At 39.0% G+C, this 14,773-nt stretch overlaps 1 protein-coding gene across 14 annotated transcripts in view; it reads right to left on the bottom strand.

Annotated features, from left to right (window-relative positions):
- The window catches only part of SFMBT1 (Scm like with four mbt domains 1), a 130,215-nt gene that overhangs the window by 37,988 nt on the left and 77,454 nt on the right, over positions 1-14,773 (bottom strand). For all 14 annotated transcript variants that reach the window (XM_086697946.1, XM_086697945.1, XM_086697942.1 and 11 more), the window contains 2 exons: positions 13,708-13,802; positions 2,341-2,581 (listed from right to left, as the gene is read on the bottom strand). In XM_086697946.1, the coding sequence (XP_086554072.1) occupies positions 2,341-2,581; positions 13,708-13,802 (336 nt within the window). The remainder of the gene's footprint in view (positions 1-2,340; positions 2,582-13,707; positions 13,803-14,773) is intronic.

Below are 14,773 nucleotides of genomic sequence, written 5' to 3'. Positions count from 1 at the left end.
AGAGAGACAGGGAGACAGAATCCAAAGCAGGCTCCAGGCTCTGAGCTGTCAGCACAGAGCCTGATGTGGGGCTCGAACTCACCAACTGCAAGATCATAACCTGAGCCAAAGTCGGATGCTTCAATGACTGAGCCACCCAGGCACCCCCTAAATATTCATTTCAAAATACTATTATTCACCAAAAGAAACCAGGACTTCTTGGAGAAATGACTGATTTCAGTGCTGAGATAGAGAAAAGCTTCTTGAACTAAAACATAAATTACTCAAAGAATGATGGGAACATAACAAAGGACACATTAGTGGCAGCTTAAAGGGGTGCCCACTTGCCAAATCTAGGACAATGTGAGCATCAAGATAAATAATGACAGTAAAGGAACATAACCCATTGAGTAAAATAAGAATCATGAGTCTACACTGACATACATGTGTACATAAATACACATATACATACACATATATAAGTATATGTATGTAAGTGGAGGAAAAGGAAAGCTCTTTCTATTGCAGAAAGCCAATTATGAAATGTAGACAGAATTAGATAATACTATTTGGTAATATTAGAGTAATAATTGTTTCAGATAAAAATGATCAATCAATGCTAAAAATAGTGGGTAACAGTTTGAAGAGCAATGAGATATTTATATCATCTCAAAGTATCTTCCTACAAGATACTTATTAATTAAAAGCTGTACAAGTAATTTTATGGTGGAAAAACCTGACATACATCAAATTAGTCAAGTGATGAAAGTTACTGTATCACCAGCTATAGAACAAACCAACAACAGGTGTCTCATCCTAATAATGACTGATGCCCTAAAGGACACAGTGTCACTTCCGCAGTTTTCCTACCAAAAGTGCATAATCTGAGTCTAAGGAAACATCAGACAAACCCAAACTGTGGGACAGTCCAAAAGACTAACTGGCTTGTACTCTTCAAAAACATTAACACCAAGAAAGACAAAGAAAGGTTAAGAAAACTAAAAAGACGTGACAATCAAATACAATGAGTGATCCTGGACTGAATCCTGGACTAGGAAAAGAAACAAGGGATAATCAACATTATTGGGAAAATTGTCCCATAAGTTTCAAAAATGTCAAAGTCACAAAAAACAAAGTCTGAGAAATATCCAGATTAAAGGAATCTTATGAGACATGACACCTGAATACAATACATGATCTGGGATTTCCTTTTACTATCAAAACATTATGTGTAAAAACTGAGTAAGATCTACAAATTATAGTATTAAATCAAAGTTTAATTTCTTTATTTTGTTATTTTACTGTGCCAGTGGATGTCCTTGTTTTTTCTTAAATGTTTTTGTTAGATGATACAATCTTTTTAATTTATTTATTATTATTATTTTTTTTATTTTAGAAAGAGAGTGCATGCCAAGTGGGAGAGGGGCAGAGGAGGAGGGAAAGAAAATTTCAAACAGAGTCCATGCCGAATGCAGAGCCGGAGGCAGGACTCGATCCCACAATCCTGGGATTTCCTAAGCCGAAATTGAGAGTTGGACACTCAACCGACTGAGCCACCCAGACGCCCCGTCCTTATTTTTGTAAGAACATTGAAGTAAAAGGGCATCATGTCTGTAACTGACTTTCAAATGGTTCATTAAAAAATCATGCATGTGTGTGTATGAGAGTGAGAGGGAAGGAGGGAGAAGGAAGGACAACATAAGTTTGGTAAAATGTCAACATTTAGGGAAACCTGGCAAAAAGTCTCTAAGAATTTTCTATACTATTTTTGCAACTTTTCTGTAAATCTGAAATTATATCAAAATAAGTAAAGAAAAACATATAAGCTCTGGTATTTTCTTGAAGCGTGAAGCCTTTCTTCCCTTTCTCCACCTTTACATGACCCTCTGTCCTGCTTAATTTGGATTCTACTCCCAGTAAGGCTCTTTCCTGGAGAGGAACTTCAGTTCCTCATTTTAAGTTAAGATTCATTTTAAGAGTTCATAGGTCCCAGATATAACCTCGGGCTGAGAAGAGAGAGGACAATAAACTCAGAAGATATCGAGCATCAATAGCATAGCAATCTGGCCCAACGTACTTAAAGACAAACAGACTTACAAGTCCCAAACTCAGAGAGCCTCACAGTCTTACAAGATGATAAGCAACTGATGCTCCCAATGAGTACCATAAAAACCCAAGGCTTTATGAAGCCCAGAAAATAATTTTTAAAAATAGGGAAATGTGCATTATTTCTTATAAATATTTTCATTCAAAATGCTAACCCAAAAAAGTTAGAGAAAGCTATGTGTGTGGAGAATGAAAACCTCAAGGGTGTAGCCACGGCCATACCATATCATGTCTTGATAACATGTATTTTATTACCTTCCGGGGCTTCAAGGGTCTTCTTGTTCTGCTTACACCACCCAATGGGGTAGAGGCCGGCCTTCCTGATGTCACACCAGAAGTCCGCCCTCCGGTCCTCGCCATAGCCATCGTAGCGGAGCAGCAGCAACTGCTCACAGGTGGTGATGATGGTGGCAACCCAGTAGGTTTCAGGGTCTGTTTTCACAGCCACCTCCAGCTTCATCCCAGGAGCAAAGCCATTTTGCAAGCGTGTGTCCACCTGAACAGGGAAATTTTATTAACCACCAAATAAGTATCTCAAATGAGTATTTCTTTTGCCATTCTTTTCTTTTAAGTTTATTTATTTTGAGGGTGGGGAGGGGCAGAGAGAGGGAGATAGAGAAAGAATCCTAAGCAGGCTCCTCACTGACAGCATGGATCCAGATGCGGGGCTCGATCCCACAAACTGTGAGATCATGACCTGAGCCAAAATCAAGAGTTGGCTGCTTACCCAACTGAGCTAACCCAGGCGCCCCTCCGACAGCCTTTTTTAAGACTTACAATTCTGAAGCACTAAATGCAATAAAACCTTCTCAAGGGAAACCTGAGAAATTCCAATGCTACCTCACAGGAGTGATCCAAACAAAACAAGGAACAGCAATGCTGCTCTGTTCTAGCCGACTCCAAAGGAATTTTAATAGAACTCAATATTTTCACAAAAGCAGTCTACTATGATTACAGAAAATGTCTTCTATTAAGTACATAAATCACTAAATGTTCACTATTTTAATAGCCTTCAACACATTATGTTTTCAAGAGTGATTTCTAGATCATTCCAAAAAGATTTATGATGCTAGAAAAGGGGAAAGACAAAATAAGCTATAATGATAATAAATTAGTATAACATGTACCATATGTAGAGACCCATACCTCCCAGTTTCCCTCAAATAGTCTATGTTTATACCTGTTTTCCTTGAATGATAATTAACAGCGGCCCATTTCTCTCTCAAAGTGTCCTGATTTAAATGATAAATTATATGATCACAAAGGCATGGGTGAGCAATTCTGGAACTACTTCATGTGTATACTAAGATTAAAGTATGTACATATATTGTGAGAAATGAGAGCCAGGTTTCTCACTGTGGGAGAAAGAAGTACAAACAAGGAAAGGGGAGAATAGAATGAAACTCGTGTTGGACTGGAATCAGCAGTATCAGAACGAGGTCACAATGACAGAAAATAGTACAGATGTGTATGTATGTGTGTGCAAATACATCTCCTACCTCTGTGAACTGACAGGGACTGGAAGTAATGATACTCATTAGCAATAAGCAAATTCAGTGTACAAATCTTGATTTATAAATGCCATCCTCCAATGAAAAGAACAAGGGCTCCATGGAGAAATAAGTGATACCAATTTGGGGGTACAGAAAACATAGGAAGAGCCTAGAATATCTTGTGATACCAGAAAGTAAAGAAATTCTTCAAAAATGATGAGGGCATTTGTAAAGGACATGGGAGCCAACCAGAAGGATCCCCCAATGGTCACATTAGGAATAATTTGAGCAATAAAGTAAACAATCAGACTAATGGATTATAACCCATGGATTTAAATAATACCCATGACTCCATAGTGTAAAAAATAATTAACAGAGAAGAGGGGATAGATCCTTAGAACAGAAGACCAATTAATATAGAAAAAAATGATAGAAATAGAAAATCACCATTAGAAAAAACACAGAAATAAACACTGCAGGCAAGAATCATGCATCAGTGCAAAAATGACTATGATATTCACAGACTCTCAAAGGTTCTCCTATAAGATTCTTACCAATTATAAAGGGGAAAACAGTAACATCACAGTGAAGAACTATGGCAGACACCACCTTAACTAACTGATCAAAGTTAACATTACCAGTTCTAAAACATCAAAATCATACACCCTTGATGTCATACAACGAGAAAAGCACAGTATCGTTCTATGAAATTCTTCCCAAATCTGCATAAGCTCAAGCTAATCATGAATTATCCAAATTGAGGAATATTCCACAAGATAACGGATACATTATATGCTCTTCAAAATGTCTAGGCCATGAGAGACAAAGAAGGAATGAGGAACTCTTAAGCACCGGAGGAGACTATGAAGACCTGACAAATAAATGCAACTCAGCAATCACAAACACTGGGCAGTTGAGGGGAGTCCTGGAAAGACAGCCAGGGAGGGGAAAGTCCTACGTCCTGTACAAAACCCCCTGCCCTTCCATCAACTGCCCTGTTGTACTCCTCACTGTATTAGAATTATGCAGTATGAATGTTGTCCTGTGTGTGCTTTTCTCCAGCCCAACACTGCTTATAGATTCGCTCATGTTACATTTAACAGTCTATTTCTTTTCACCCCTGTATAGTATTCCATTATACAAATATGCCACAATGTATCCATTCTAATGCTACAAACAGTAGGCACTGTGAGAAGTTTGCAGCTTTTTAAGACTATAAACAGAGTATCTTTGTGTCTCTGGGGCAAACATACATGGAATGCTATAACAGATATGGTCAAACTATTTCCAAAGTGGCTGCACCAGTTTACTTTCCCAGTAGTATAAAAAAAATCCTTTTGCTGCAACACTCTAGGCAAAGTTTGTGTATTTTCAGTCCTTTTCATTTTAACCATTTTGGAAGGTGTGTTATGTATCTCATTGTGATTTTATTTTATTTTTTAATGTTTATTTATTCATTTTGAGAGAGAGGGTGAGAGAGCAGGGAGAGAGGAGAGAGAATCCTAAGCAGGCTCCTTGCTGTCAGCGCAGGGCCCAACCCAGGGCTCAATCTCACCAATTGTGAGACCAGGATCTGAGCCAATATCCAGAGTGGGACCGATGGAGCTACCTGTGCACCCCTCTCACTGTGATTTTAATTTGGACTTTTTCGTTATTAATGAAGATGGAAACCTTTATATTTTTTTAGCCATTTACTTTTCTTCTTTTGGGAAATGGCTAAGATTCTTGCCTATTTTTGGTCAAGTCTGCATTTTGGGTATCAGTTCTTTGTCAGTTACTTGTGTTGCAAACATTACCTCAATTTCTTTATGGTTCTGATTGATGAACAGAAGTTCTTAATTTTAATGTACTCTGATTTATCAAAGTTTTTTCTTTAAAAAGTTAGCATTTTCTGTATTTTTAAACAAAATTTCCCTATCCTTAGAAGTCATAAAGATGTATTTTCCATAAGCCTTTCATATTTAGAACTAATATCCACTTTGAATTATTCTCCATGTATGGTATTAGGTAGGAGTCAGGTTTTATTTGTTTGAAGATGCATACACAATTGACCTTTCCTCACCACTGGAAACTGCCACCTTTGTTATAAGTCAAGTGTCCCCACAAAAGTGGATCTGCTTCTGATTTTTTGTTTTTCCTTTGAGTCATACTGCAGTGCTATAATTCAGTTCACTACCTAGTACAGCAAGTCTTCTTGTTTTGTCTTATTCCTTAGCTGCATCTGGTTATCCTGGCTCCTTCGCATTTCCACATGAACTTTAGAATCAGACCGTCAATTCCTATCTGAATTTTCTTTTGGTATTTGACATGGGTTGCAGTAAATCTATAGATCTACTATAGATTTATTTATTATTGGGAGAACTGTCATCTTTACAATAGTGAGTCTTCCATTACATAAACAAGGCATATTCCTTTATTTTAACTTACATCAATAATGGTTTGAAGTTACTTTGCAAATTTTTGTTACATTGATTAGTCATTTGATGTGTTTATGGTATTGTAAATTACATCTTTCAGTCCCACTTTTCTTTGTTGCTAGTATACAGAAATATAATAATTTTTCATGCTACCCTGTATCTAATAATCTTATTAAAGTTACTCATTAATCCTATATCTGTAAAGTATTTTATTCATCTGTATATGACATTTTTCCTTTCTTCCTAATCCTTATACATTTTAGTTGTTTTGCTTACCTTACTGTATTAGCCAGAACCTCCAATACACTAGCAAACAGAAGTCATGTTAGCCAACATTTTTATCTTGTTGCATATGTAAAACAAAGTATGCATCATAGTACCATTAACAAAGTTTGCTGTAGATTTTTTATAGATATCCTTTAGCAAATTAAAGATTTCTTTAATTTTCTCATCTACAGTTTGCTAAGAGTTTTTGTCATGACTGGGTATGGAATTTTACCAACTATTTTTCTCTTTATATTGAGGTGATAATGTATTTTTTTCTCCTTTATTCTGCTACTATGGTGAATTATGCTCTTCAAAGGTATCTTCCTCACTTTCTCTCCTTTCTCCTGAGATTCCAATTGCACATGCATTAGACTTTTTTTATACTGTCCATAGCTCTTGGATGTTCTGGTCTGTTTTTTTCCCCACTCTTTTCCTCTTTGCATTTCAGTTTGGGAAATTTATATTGACTTCTTTTTTTTTTTTTTTTAACGTTTATTTATTTTTGGGACAGAGACAGACAGAGCATGAACGGGCGAGGGGCAGAGAGAGAGGGAGACACAGAATCGGAAACAGGCTCCAGGCTCCGAGCCATCAGCCCAGAGCCTGACGCGGGGCTCAAACTCACGGACCGCGAGATCGTGACCTGGCTGAAGTCGGACGCTTAACCGACTGCGCCACCCAGGCGCCCCTATTGACTTATCTTCAAGTATACTCTTTCCTCATCTGTTTGAGGATGACCAATGAGCTTGTCAAAGGCATTTGACATCTCTTATTACCATGTTTTTCACTTCTATAATTTCCACTTCACTGTGTCTAATAGTGTCGATTGCTAAGTGTTTTTGTTTTTGGTTTTTTTAATTTTTATTTTTTTTACAGTTTATTTACTTATTTTCAGAGAGAGAGAGAGAGAGTGCACGACTAGCAGAGGGGTAGAGAGAGAGGGAGAGAGAGAATCCCAAGCAGGCTCTGTGCTCTCAGTACAGAGTATGATGCAGGGCTCGGTCCCATGAACCATGAGATCCTGACCTGAGCTGAAATCAAGAGTCAGATGCTTAACTAACTGAGACACCCAGGCGCCCCTGATTTCCTTTTCTGTTCACACATGTTGTCCACCTGTTCTGCTACAGCCTTTAAGCTATTACTCATAGATATTTAAAATTCTCTGATAGTTCCAGTATCTGGGCCTTATGAGTCTGGTTCTGTGGAATGCTTTGTCTGTTGACAGTTTGCTGTTTTTCTCTTGGTTCTTTGTGTGTCCCATAATTTTTCACTGAAAGCCAGACATCCTGTACAGAATAACTGAGTTGAGCAGACAGTATTTATGCCTGGACATGGGGGTGTTTCTTTTTAGGCCTTAAATTTGAGGGAGAAGGTTAAATCAATATAGTGAGGAGTGCAATTGGGTTTGGGTTTTGTTGTTTGGTTTTCACAGTACACCAGAGGCTCCAAACTACATTAGCATTTTCTACTGAGGGTATAGGCTCATTTGCCAGAGGGCTTTCTCCCCTCAATACTTGCTGCTCCACCCTGAGATTTAGGCCCTCTCTTTGTGACTACATCTCAAAGACCATCTATCTCCACACTCTTGCCCTCTCCTACAAACAGACCTCTGTTGCCCAACATTTTCTAACTTGGTCATTGAAGACAAGCAGGAAGGGACACTCTCTGAGATTCAGCCTCAGTCTCAGGTTCTGTGTCCTGGGTGTTGGGAGTGCAAACTTCTCAGTGATCTTACTCCTCTCCCAACTGTAGGGGACCTTTAATGCTCTAGCATGTATTCCTACTCCTCTCCAGGACAGAGGGCTTTTATTTCTTCTGTTCTTTCCCCAGGCTGCAAAGAATCTTCACCTGCACCCGGTGTGGGGGGGAGGCAGTTAAAAGGTTTGCATTCCTTCCCCTAGAAGCTTAAAGCTTTTGTTCCAGAAGATTCAGGTAAAGCTTAGTGTCTTTCCCATAGTTTGTGCTGTTTCCTTCACCAGATATGAGGAAAACTGTTTTACTATCTTAGAACTGTCATCCTTGCAAATGTGGTTTACTTCTAATTTCTTCTTCAGCCCCACCTTCCCCACCTCCTTCATTCCAAATTGGGTACTATAAAACTTGCCAGTGGCTCACAAGTCCTGGAAATCTGAGTTCCAGCAGCTTTGGCTGTGATCAGCTAGCCACAGGCACTCCTTTGCGGCATCTTCCTATACCTGTGCTTGGTTTTTACCACACGTGGCAGTCTTTCACCATATACTGATTCAAGCTTACAAATATTTTCTACATTTGATGATCAGAGAGTATACATCTATTTTTCATTCTCCTTGTTGCTTTGACATTCAAAGAGGAGAGGTGGAACCTGTTTCTTTAAAATGACATTTTTTGGGGTGCTTGGGTAGCTCAGTTGGTTAAGTGTCTAACTTTGGCTCAGGTCATAACATTCGAGCCCCGTGTCGGGCTCTGTGCTGACAGCTCGGAGCCTGGAGCCTGCTCCGGATTCTGTGTCTCCCTCTCACTCTGCCTCTCCCCTGCTCGCACTCTGTCTCTCTCTCTCAAAAATAAACATGAATGAATGAATGAATGAATGAATGAATGAATGACTTTTTTAGGGCCACCTGGGTGCCTCAGTCCATTAAGCATGTGACTTTGGCTCAGGTCATGATCTCACGGTCGAGCCCTGCATCGGGTTCTGCACTGATGGTACAGAGCCTGCTTGGGATTCTCTGTCTCTCCCTCTGTCTCTCTGCCCCTTCCCCATTTGCTCTCTTTCTCTCAAAATAAATGAATAAACTTTTTTTAAAATGTTAAAATGACATTTTTTAGATCCAGAATTTTGCTCAGGAAATTTATCCCCCATTTTCATTTTAGTATAAATAAATAAGTATGTATAAATACCTATCAGATTAGTAATAACATTAAAAACAATAACTCAAAGGTATTACATGATCATGAATAAACTTCCCTTGTTAAAAAAATACCAAAAGCAATTATAAAAGATTAGTCAATGTAATATAAAATGAAATCCTTACTTAAAATATGTAGTTCTCACTACTTCAATTTAAGAAAGGCATAAGTGAACTAAAAAATAGGGCAACTATTATGACTGAGTTTTTACACAAACTGAAAATAGCAAGACTCTTTGGCATATACAACACCTACAATACAGTTTAACCTCACAAAATCAGACAATTCTCAGTGAGCATTTGTGTCTTCCTAAATCCTAGAACAAAGGAACTATGCCCTGCTGAACACTGCTATGGACTAAACTGTGTGTCCCCCAAAATTCATATGTTCAAATCCTAACTCCCAATGTGACTGTATTTTAAGACAGCACCCTGTTGAGGATTTTTGCAACCATGTTCATCAGGGAAATTGGTCTTAGTTCTCCTTTTTTAGTGGGGTCTCCGTCTGGTTTTGGAATCAAGGTAATGTTGGCTTCATAGAAAGAGTTTGGAAGTTTTCCTTCCATTTCTATTTTTTGGAACAGCTTCAAGAGAATAGGTGTTAACTCCTCCTTAAATGTTTGGTAGAATTCTCCTGGAAAGCCATCTGGCCCTGGACTCTTGTTTTTTGGCAGATTTTTGATTACTAATTCGATTTCCTTACTGTTCAAATTTTCTATTTCTTCCTGTTTCAGTTTTGGTAGTGTATATGTTTCTAGGAATTTGTTCATTTCTTCCAGATTGCCCATTTTATTGGCATATAATTGCTCATAATATTCTCTTATTACTGTTTTTATTTCTGCTGTGTTGGTTGTGATCTCTCCTCTTTCATTCTTGATTTTATTTACTTGGATCCTTTCCTTTTTCTTTTTGATCAAACTGGCTAGTGGTTCATCAATTTTGTTAATTCTTTCAAAGAACTAGCTTTTGGTTTCATTAATCTGTTCTACTGTTTTTTTGATTTCGATAGCATTAATTTCTGCTCTAATCTTTATTATTTCCTGTCTTCTGCTGGTTTTGGGTTTTATTTGCTGTTCTTTTTCCAGCTCCTTAAGGCATAAGGTTAGGTTGTGTATCTGAGATCTTTCTTCCTTCTTTAGGAAGGCCTGGGTTGCTATGTACTTTCCTCTTATGACTGCCTTTGCTACATCCCAGAGGTTTTGGGTTGTGGTGTTATCATTTTCACTGATCTTGAAAAAGAAAACCAAAGCATGAGGCATCACAATCCCCAACTTCAAGCTATACTACAAAGCTGTAATCATCAAGACAGTATGGTACTGGCACAAAAACAGACACTCAGATCAATGGAACAGAATAGAGAACCCAGAAATGGAACCCACAAAGGAATGGCCAACTAATCTTTGACAAAGCAGGAAAGCATATCCAATGGAATAAAGACAGTCTGTTCAGCAAGTGGTGCTGGGAAAACTGGACAGCGACATGCAGAAGAATGAACCTGGACCACTTTCTTACACCATACACAAAAATAAACTCAAAATAGATGAAAGACCTCAATGTAAGACAGGAAGCCATCACAATCCTCGAGGAGAAAGCAGGCAAAAACCTCTTTGATCTTGCCCGCAGCAACTTCTTACTCAACACGTCTCCAGAGGCTAGGGAAACAAAAGCAAAAATGAACTACTGGGACCTCATCAAAATAAAAAGCTTCTGCACAGCGAAGGAAACAATCAGCAAAACTAAAAGGCAACCAACAGAATGGGAGAAGACATTTGCAAATGACATATCAGATAAAGGGTTAGTATCCAAAATATGTAAAGAACTTATCAAACTCAACACCCCCAAAAAAATAATCCAGCGAAGAAATGGGCAAAAGACATGAATAGACACTTCTCCAAAGAAGACATCCAGATGGCCAAACGGACACATGAAAAAATGCTCCACATCACTCATCATCAGGGAAATACAAATCAAAACCTTACATCTGTCAGAATGGCTAACGTTAACAACTCAGGCAACAACAGATGTTGGTGAGGATGTGGAGAAAGAGGATCTCTTTTGCACTGTTGGTGGCAATGCAAGCTGGTACAGCCACTCTGGAAAACAGTATGGAAGTTCCTCAAAAAACTAAAAATAGAACTACCCTACAACCAGTACTAGGTATTTACCCACAGGATACAGGTGTGCTATTTCGAAGGGACACATACACCCCCATGTTTATAGCAGCACTATCAACAATAGCCAAAGTATGGAAAGAGCCCAAATGTTCATCGATGGATGAAGGATAAAGAAGAGGTGGTGTATGTGTGTGTATACACACACACACACACACACACACACACACAAAATGGAGTATCACTCGGCAATCAAAAAGAATGAAATCTTGCCATTTGCAACTATGTGAATGGAACTGGAGGGTATTATGCTGAGTGAAATTAGTCAGAGAAAGACAAAAATCATATGACTTCACTCATCTGAGGACTTTAAGAGACAAAACAGATGAACATAAGGGAAGGGAAACAAAAATAATATAAAAACAGGGAGGGGGACAAAACAGAAGAGACTCATAAATATGGAGAACAAACTGAGGGTTGCTGGAGGGGTTGTGGGAGGGGGGATGGGCTAAATGGGTAAGGGGCACTAAGGAATCTACTCCTGAAATCATTGTTGCACTATATGCTAACTAATTTGGATGTAAATTTAAGAAATAAATAAATAAAACAAGAAAAAAAAAAAAAAGACAGCACCCTTATGGAGGTAGTCTTTTCCTGCTTTCTCCTCTAGGGTTTTGATGGTTTCCTGTCTCACATTCAGGTCCTTTATCCATTTTGAGTTTATTTTTGTGAATGGTGTGAGAAAGTGGTCTAGTTTCAATCTTCTGCATGTTGCTGTCCAGTTCTCCCAGCACCATTTGTTAAAGAGACTGTCTTTTTTCCATTGGATGTTCTTTCCTGCTTTGTCAAAGATTAGTTGGCCATACGTTTGTGGGTCTAGTTCTGGGGTTTCTATTCTATTCCATTGGTCTATGTGTCTGTTTTTGTGCCAATACCATGCTGTCTTGATGATTACAGCTTTGTAGTAGAGGCTAAAGTCTGGGATTGTGATGCCTCCTGCTTTGGTCTTCTTCTTCAAAATTACTTTGGCTATTCGGGGCCTTTTGTGGTTCCATATGAATTTTAGGATTGCTTGTTCTAGTTTCGAGAAGAATGCTGGTGCAATTTTGATTGGGATTGCATTGAATGTGTAGATAGCTTTGGGTAGTATTGACATTTTGACAATATTTATTCTTCCAATCCATGAGCACCCTTATGGAGGTAGTAAAGGGTAAATGAGGCCCTAAGAGTGGAGCCCTGATTCAAGGAGAGTCTGCTCTCTCACTCTGTGCCATGTGAAGACACAGTGACCAGGCTGTCAGCAAGCCAGGAAGAGAGTCCTCATCAGAGCCTAACCCTGCTGGCAGCCTGATCTCAGACTTTTAGTCTCCAGAACTGTGAGACAATAAACTTCTGTTGTTCAAGCCACCCAGTCTATGGCAGCCTGAACAGACTAAGACAAACGTGAAATCAACAGATCAATAATTCTGTGTTTTAAGAGGCAATGTAAGTGAAAAGGCTCAAAAACGAGGTCTAAATATAAATTATTAATAAAACTTGGACTGTTTTCTTCCATTCTAAAGGCATCATATAGGGCAAGTATGTGGTCAATGGATTAAGCATTAAATTGAGCTATTAAGACATAAAACTACACTGCCCCAGCCACGAATATAACCCACTGATGATATTACTTACGTTTCTGCTCAACGTGAGAGAAAGCAATGACATTACTGAACTTACTTTCAATGTGCAAACCAACAGTCATAACACACAGTGTAAGAAAATAAACCATTTTCTTCAATTTATGAGGGGTTTTATTGACAAAAAAAAAAAAAAAAAAAGGAATACTCATGATGAGTGAAAAAGACAAGTGTTGCATTGAGTGATAGAAAATAAACAAAACCAAAAAAAGACTTTAAAGTATGTCCAGGGGCACCTGGCTGGTTTGGTCAGTAGAGCACTCTGATCAGTGTGACTCTTGATCTCAGAGTTGTCAGTTCGAGCCCCAAGTTGGATGTAGAGGTTACTTTAAAATAATAAAATAGGGGCGCCTGGGTGGCGCAGTCGGTTAAGCGTCTGACTTCAGCCAGGTCACGATCTCGCGGTCCGTGAGTTCGAGCCCCGCGTCAGGCTCTGGGCTGATGGCTCAGAGCCTGGAGCCTGTTTCTGATTCTGTGTCTCCCTCTCTCTCTGCCCCTCCCCCGTTCATGCTCTGTCTCTCTCTGTCCCAAAAATAAATAAACGTTGAAAAAAAAAATTTAAAAAAAAAAAAAATAAAAAAATAAAATAAAATAATAAAATAAAATATGTCCAGTTTTTAAAATGAGGGTGGCAAGAGGAGGAAAAAAGGAAAAAGCACCCAAATCCTTTCAAGTGTCCCAACTTAAAATAACTCTAAACCCTCTAATGATGGTACCGTGAGTCAAAGGAACAAGGTGCAGTCAGTAAAACAAATACAGGTAGTGCTTACATGTTTAAAAGATCCATAGGGTACTGCAGCGGACCCTGTCTCTTCTAGGTAATCTTCCCAGCTTAACTCCACTTCTTCCACACCAGATCCAGCATCTGGAATTAAAATCAGAACAAAAGAAAACTCAAAACTGTAAAAACATAAACTTAGTAACCCTAACTTACACAATTTACTTCACATCAAATTAACCGATTTGATTTTACACACAAAATAATCAGACGTTCAGGTTTTTAAAAAATTTTTTTAATGTTTGTTTTTGAGAGACAGACACATAGAGTGCGAGCAGGGGAGGGGCAGAGAGAGAGGGAGACACAGAATCCGAAGCAGGCTCCAGGCTCTGACATGTCAGCACAGAGCCCGACGCGGGGCTCAAACTCACGAACCATGAGATCATGACCTGAGCTGGAGTCTGACGCTCAACCGACTGAGCCACCCAAGCACCCCTCACATGTTCATTGTAAATGGCAGGTTCCCTTTGTGTACTGATGATCAATGAATCTCAACAACATGGAAGGGTGACATGCTGTCTCCTGCTGGGCTCCATCAGGGAGGGATTCACCCAGATGGGCCATATAAAAGCTGGTGAGAGTATAACTATTATAATCACTTTGGACTATAATTTAGTATCTAATGCCAACTACCTGAGATACTTAATAGGCATTTCTTTTTTTTTTTAATTCTTTAAATGTTTATTTATATTTGAGAGAGAGAGAGAGAGAGAGAGAGAGAGAGAGAGAGAGAGAATGCACGAGCAGGGAGGGGGCAGAGAGAGGCCAAGACGGAATCTGAAGCAGGCTCCGGGCTCCAAGCTGTCAGCACACAGTCTGACGTGGGGCTTGGCCTCAGGAGCTGTGAGATCGTGACCTGAGCCGAAGTCAGACGCTCAACTGACTGAGCCACCCGGGTGCCTTAATAGGCATTTCAAACTTAAAATTTCAACCTGAATCCTCCTTAGTACTCTCCAATTGCATAAAAGATACCACCAGTTCATATTTTGGCTCAATCCAAAACTGTGGGGTTATCCTTTTTTTCCAACTTCTCTTTCACATCTACAGATACATCAAAA

This window comes from Puma concolor, chromosome A2 (genome assembly GCF_028749965.1).
Source record: "Puma concolor isolate L17-30 chromosome A2, mPumCon1.1.hap2, whole genome shotgun sequence".
Lineage (NCBI taxonomy): Eukaryota > Metazoa > Chordata > Mammalia > Carnivora > Felidae > Puma > Puma concolor.
The sequence above is the reverse complement of the archived record's forward strand: the minus strand, read 5'-3'. Positions and strand labels throughout refer to the sequence as shown.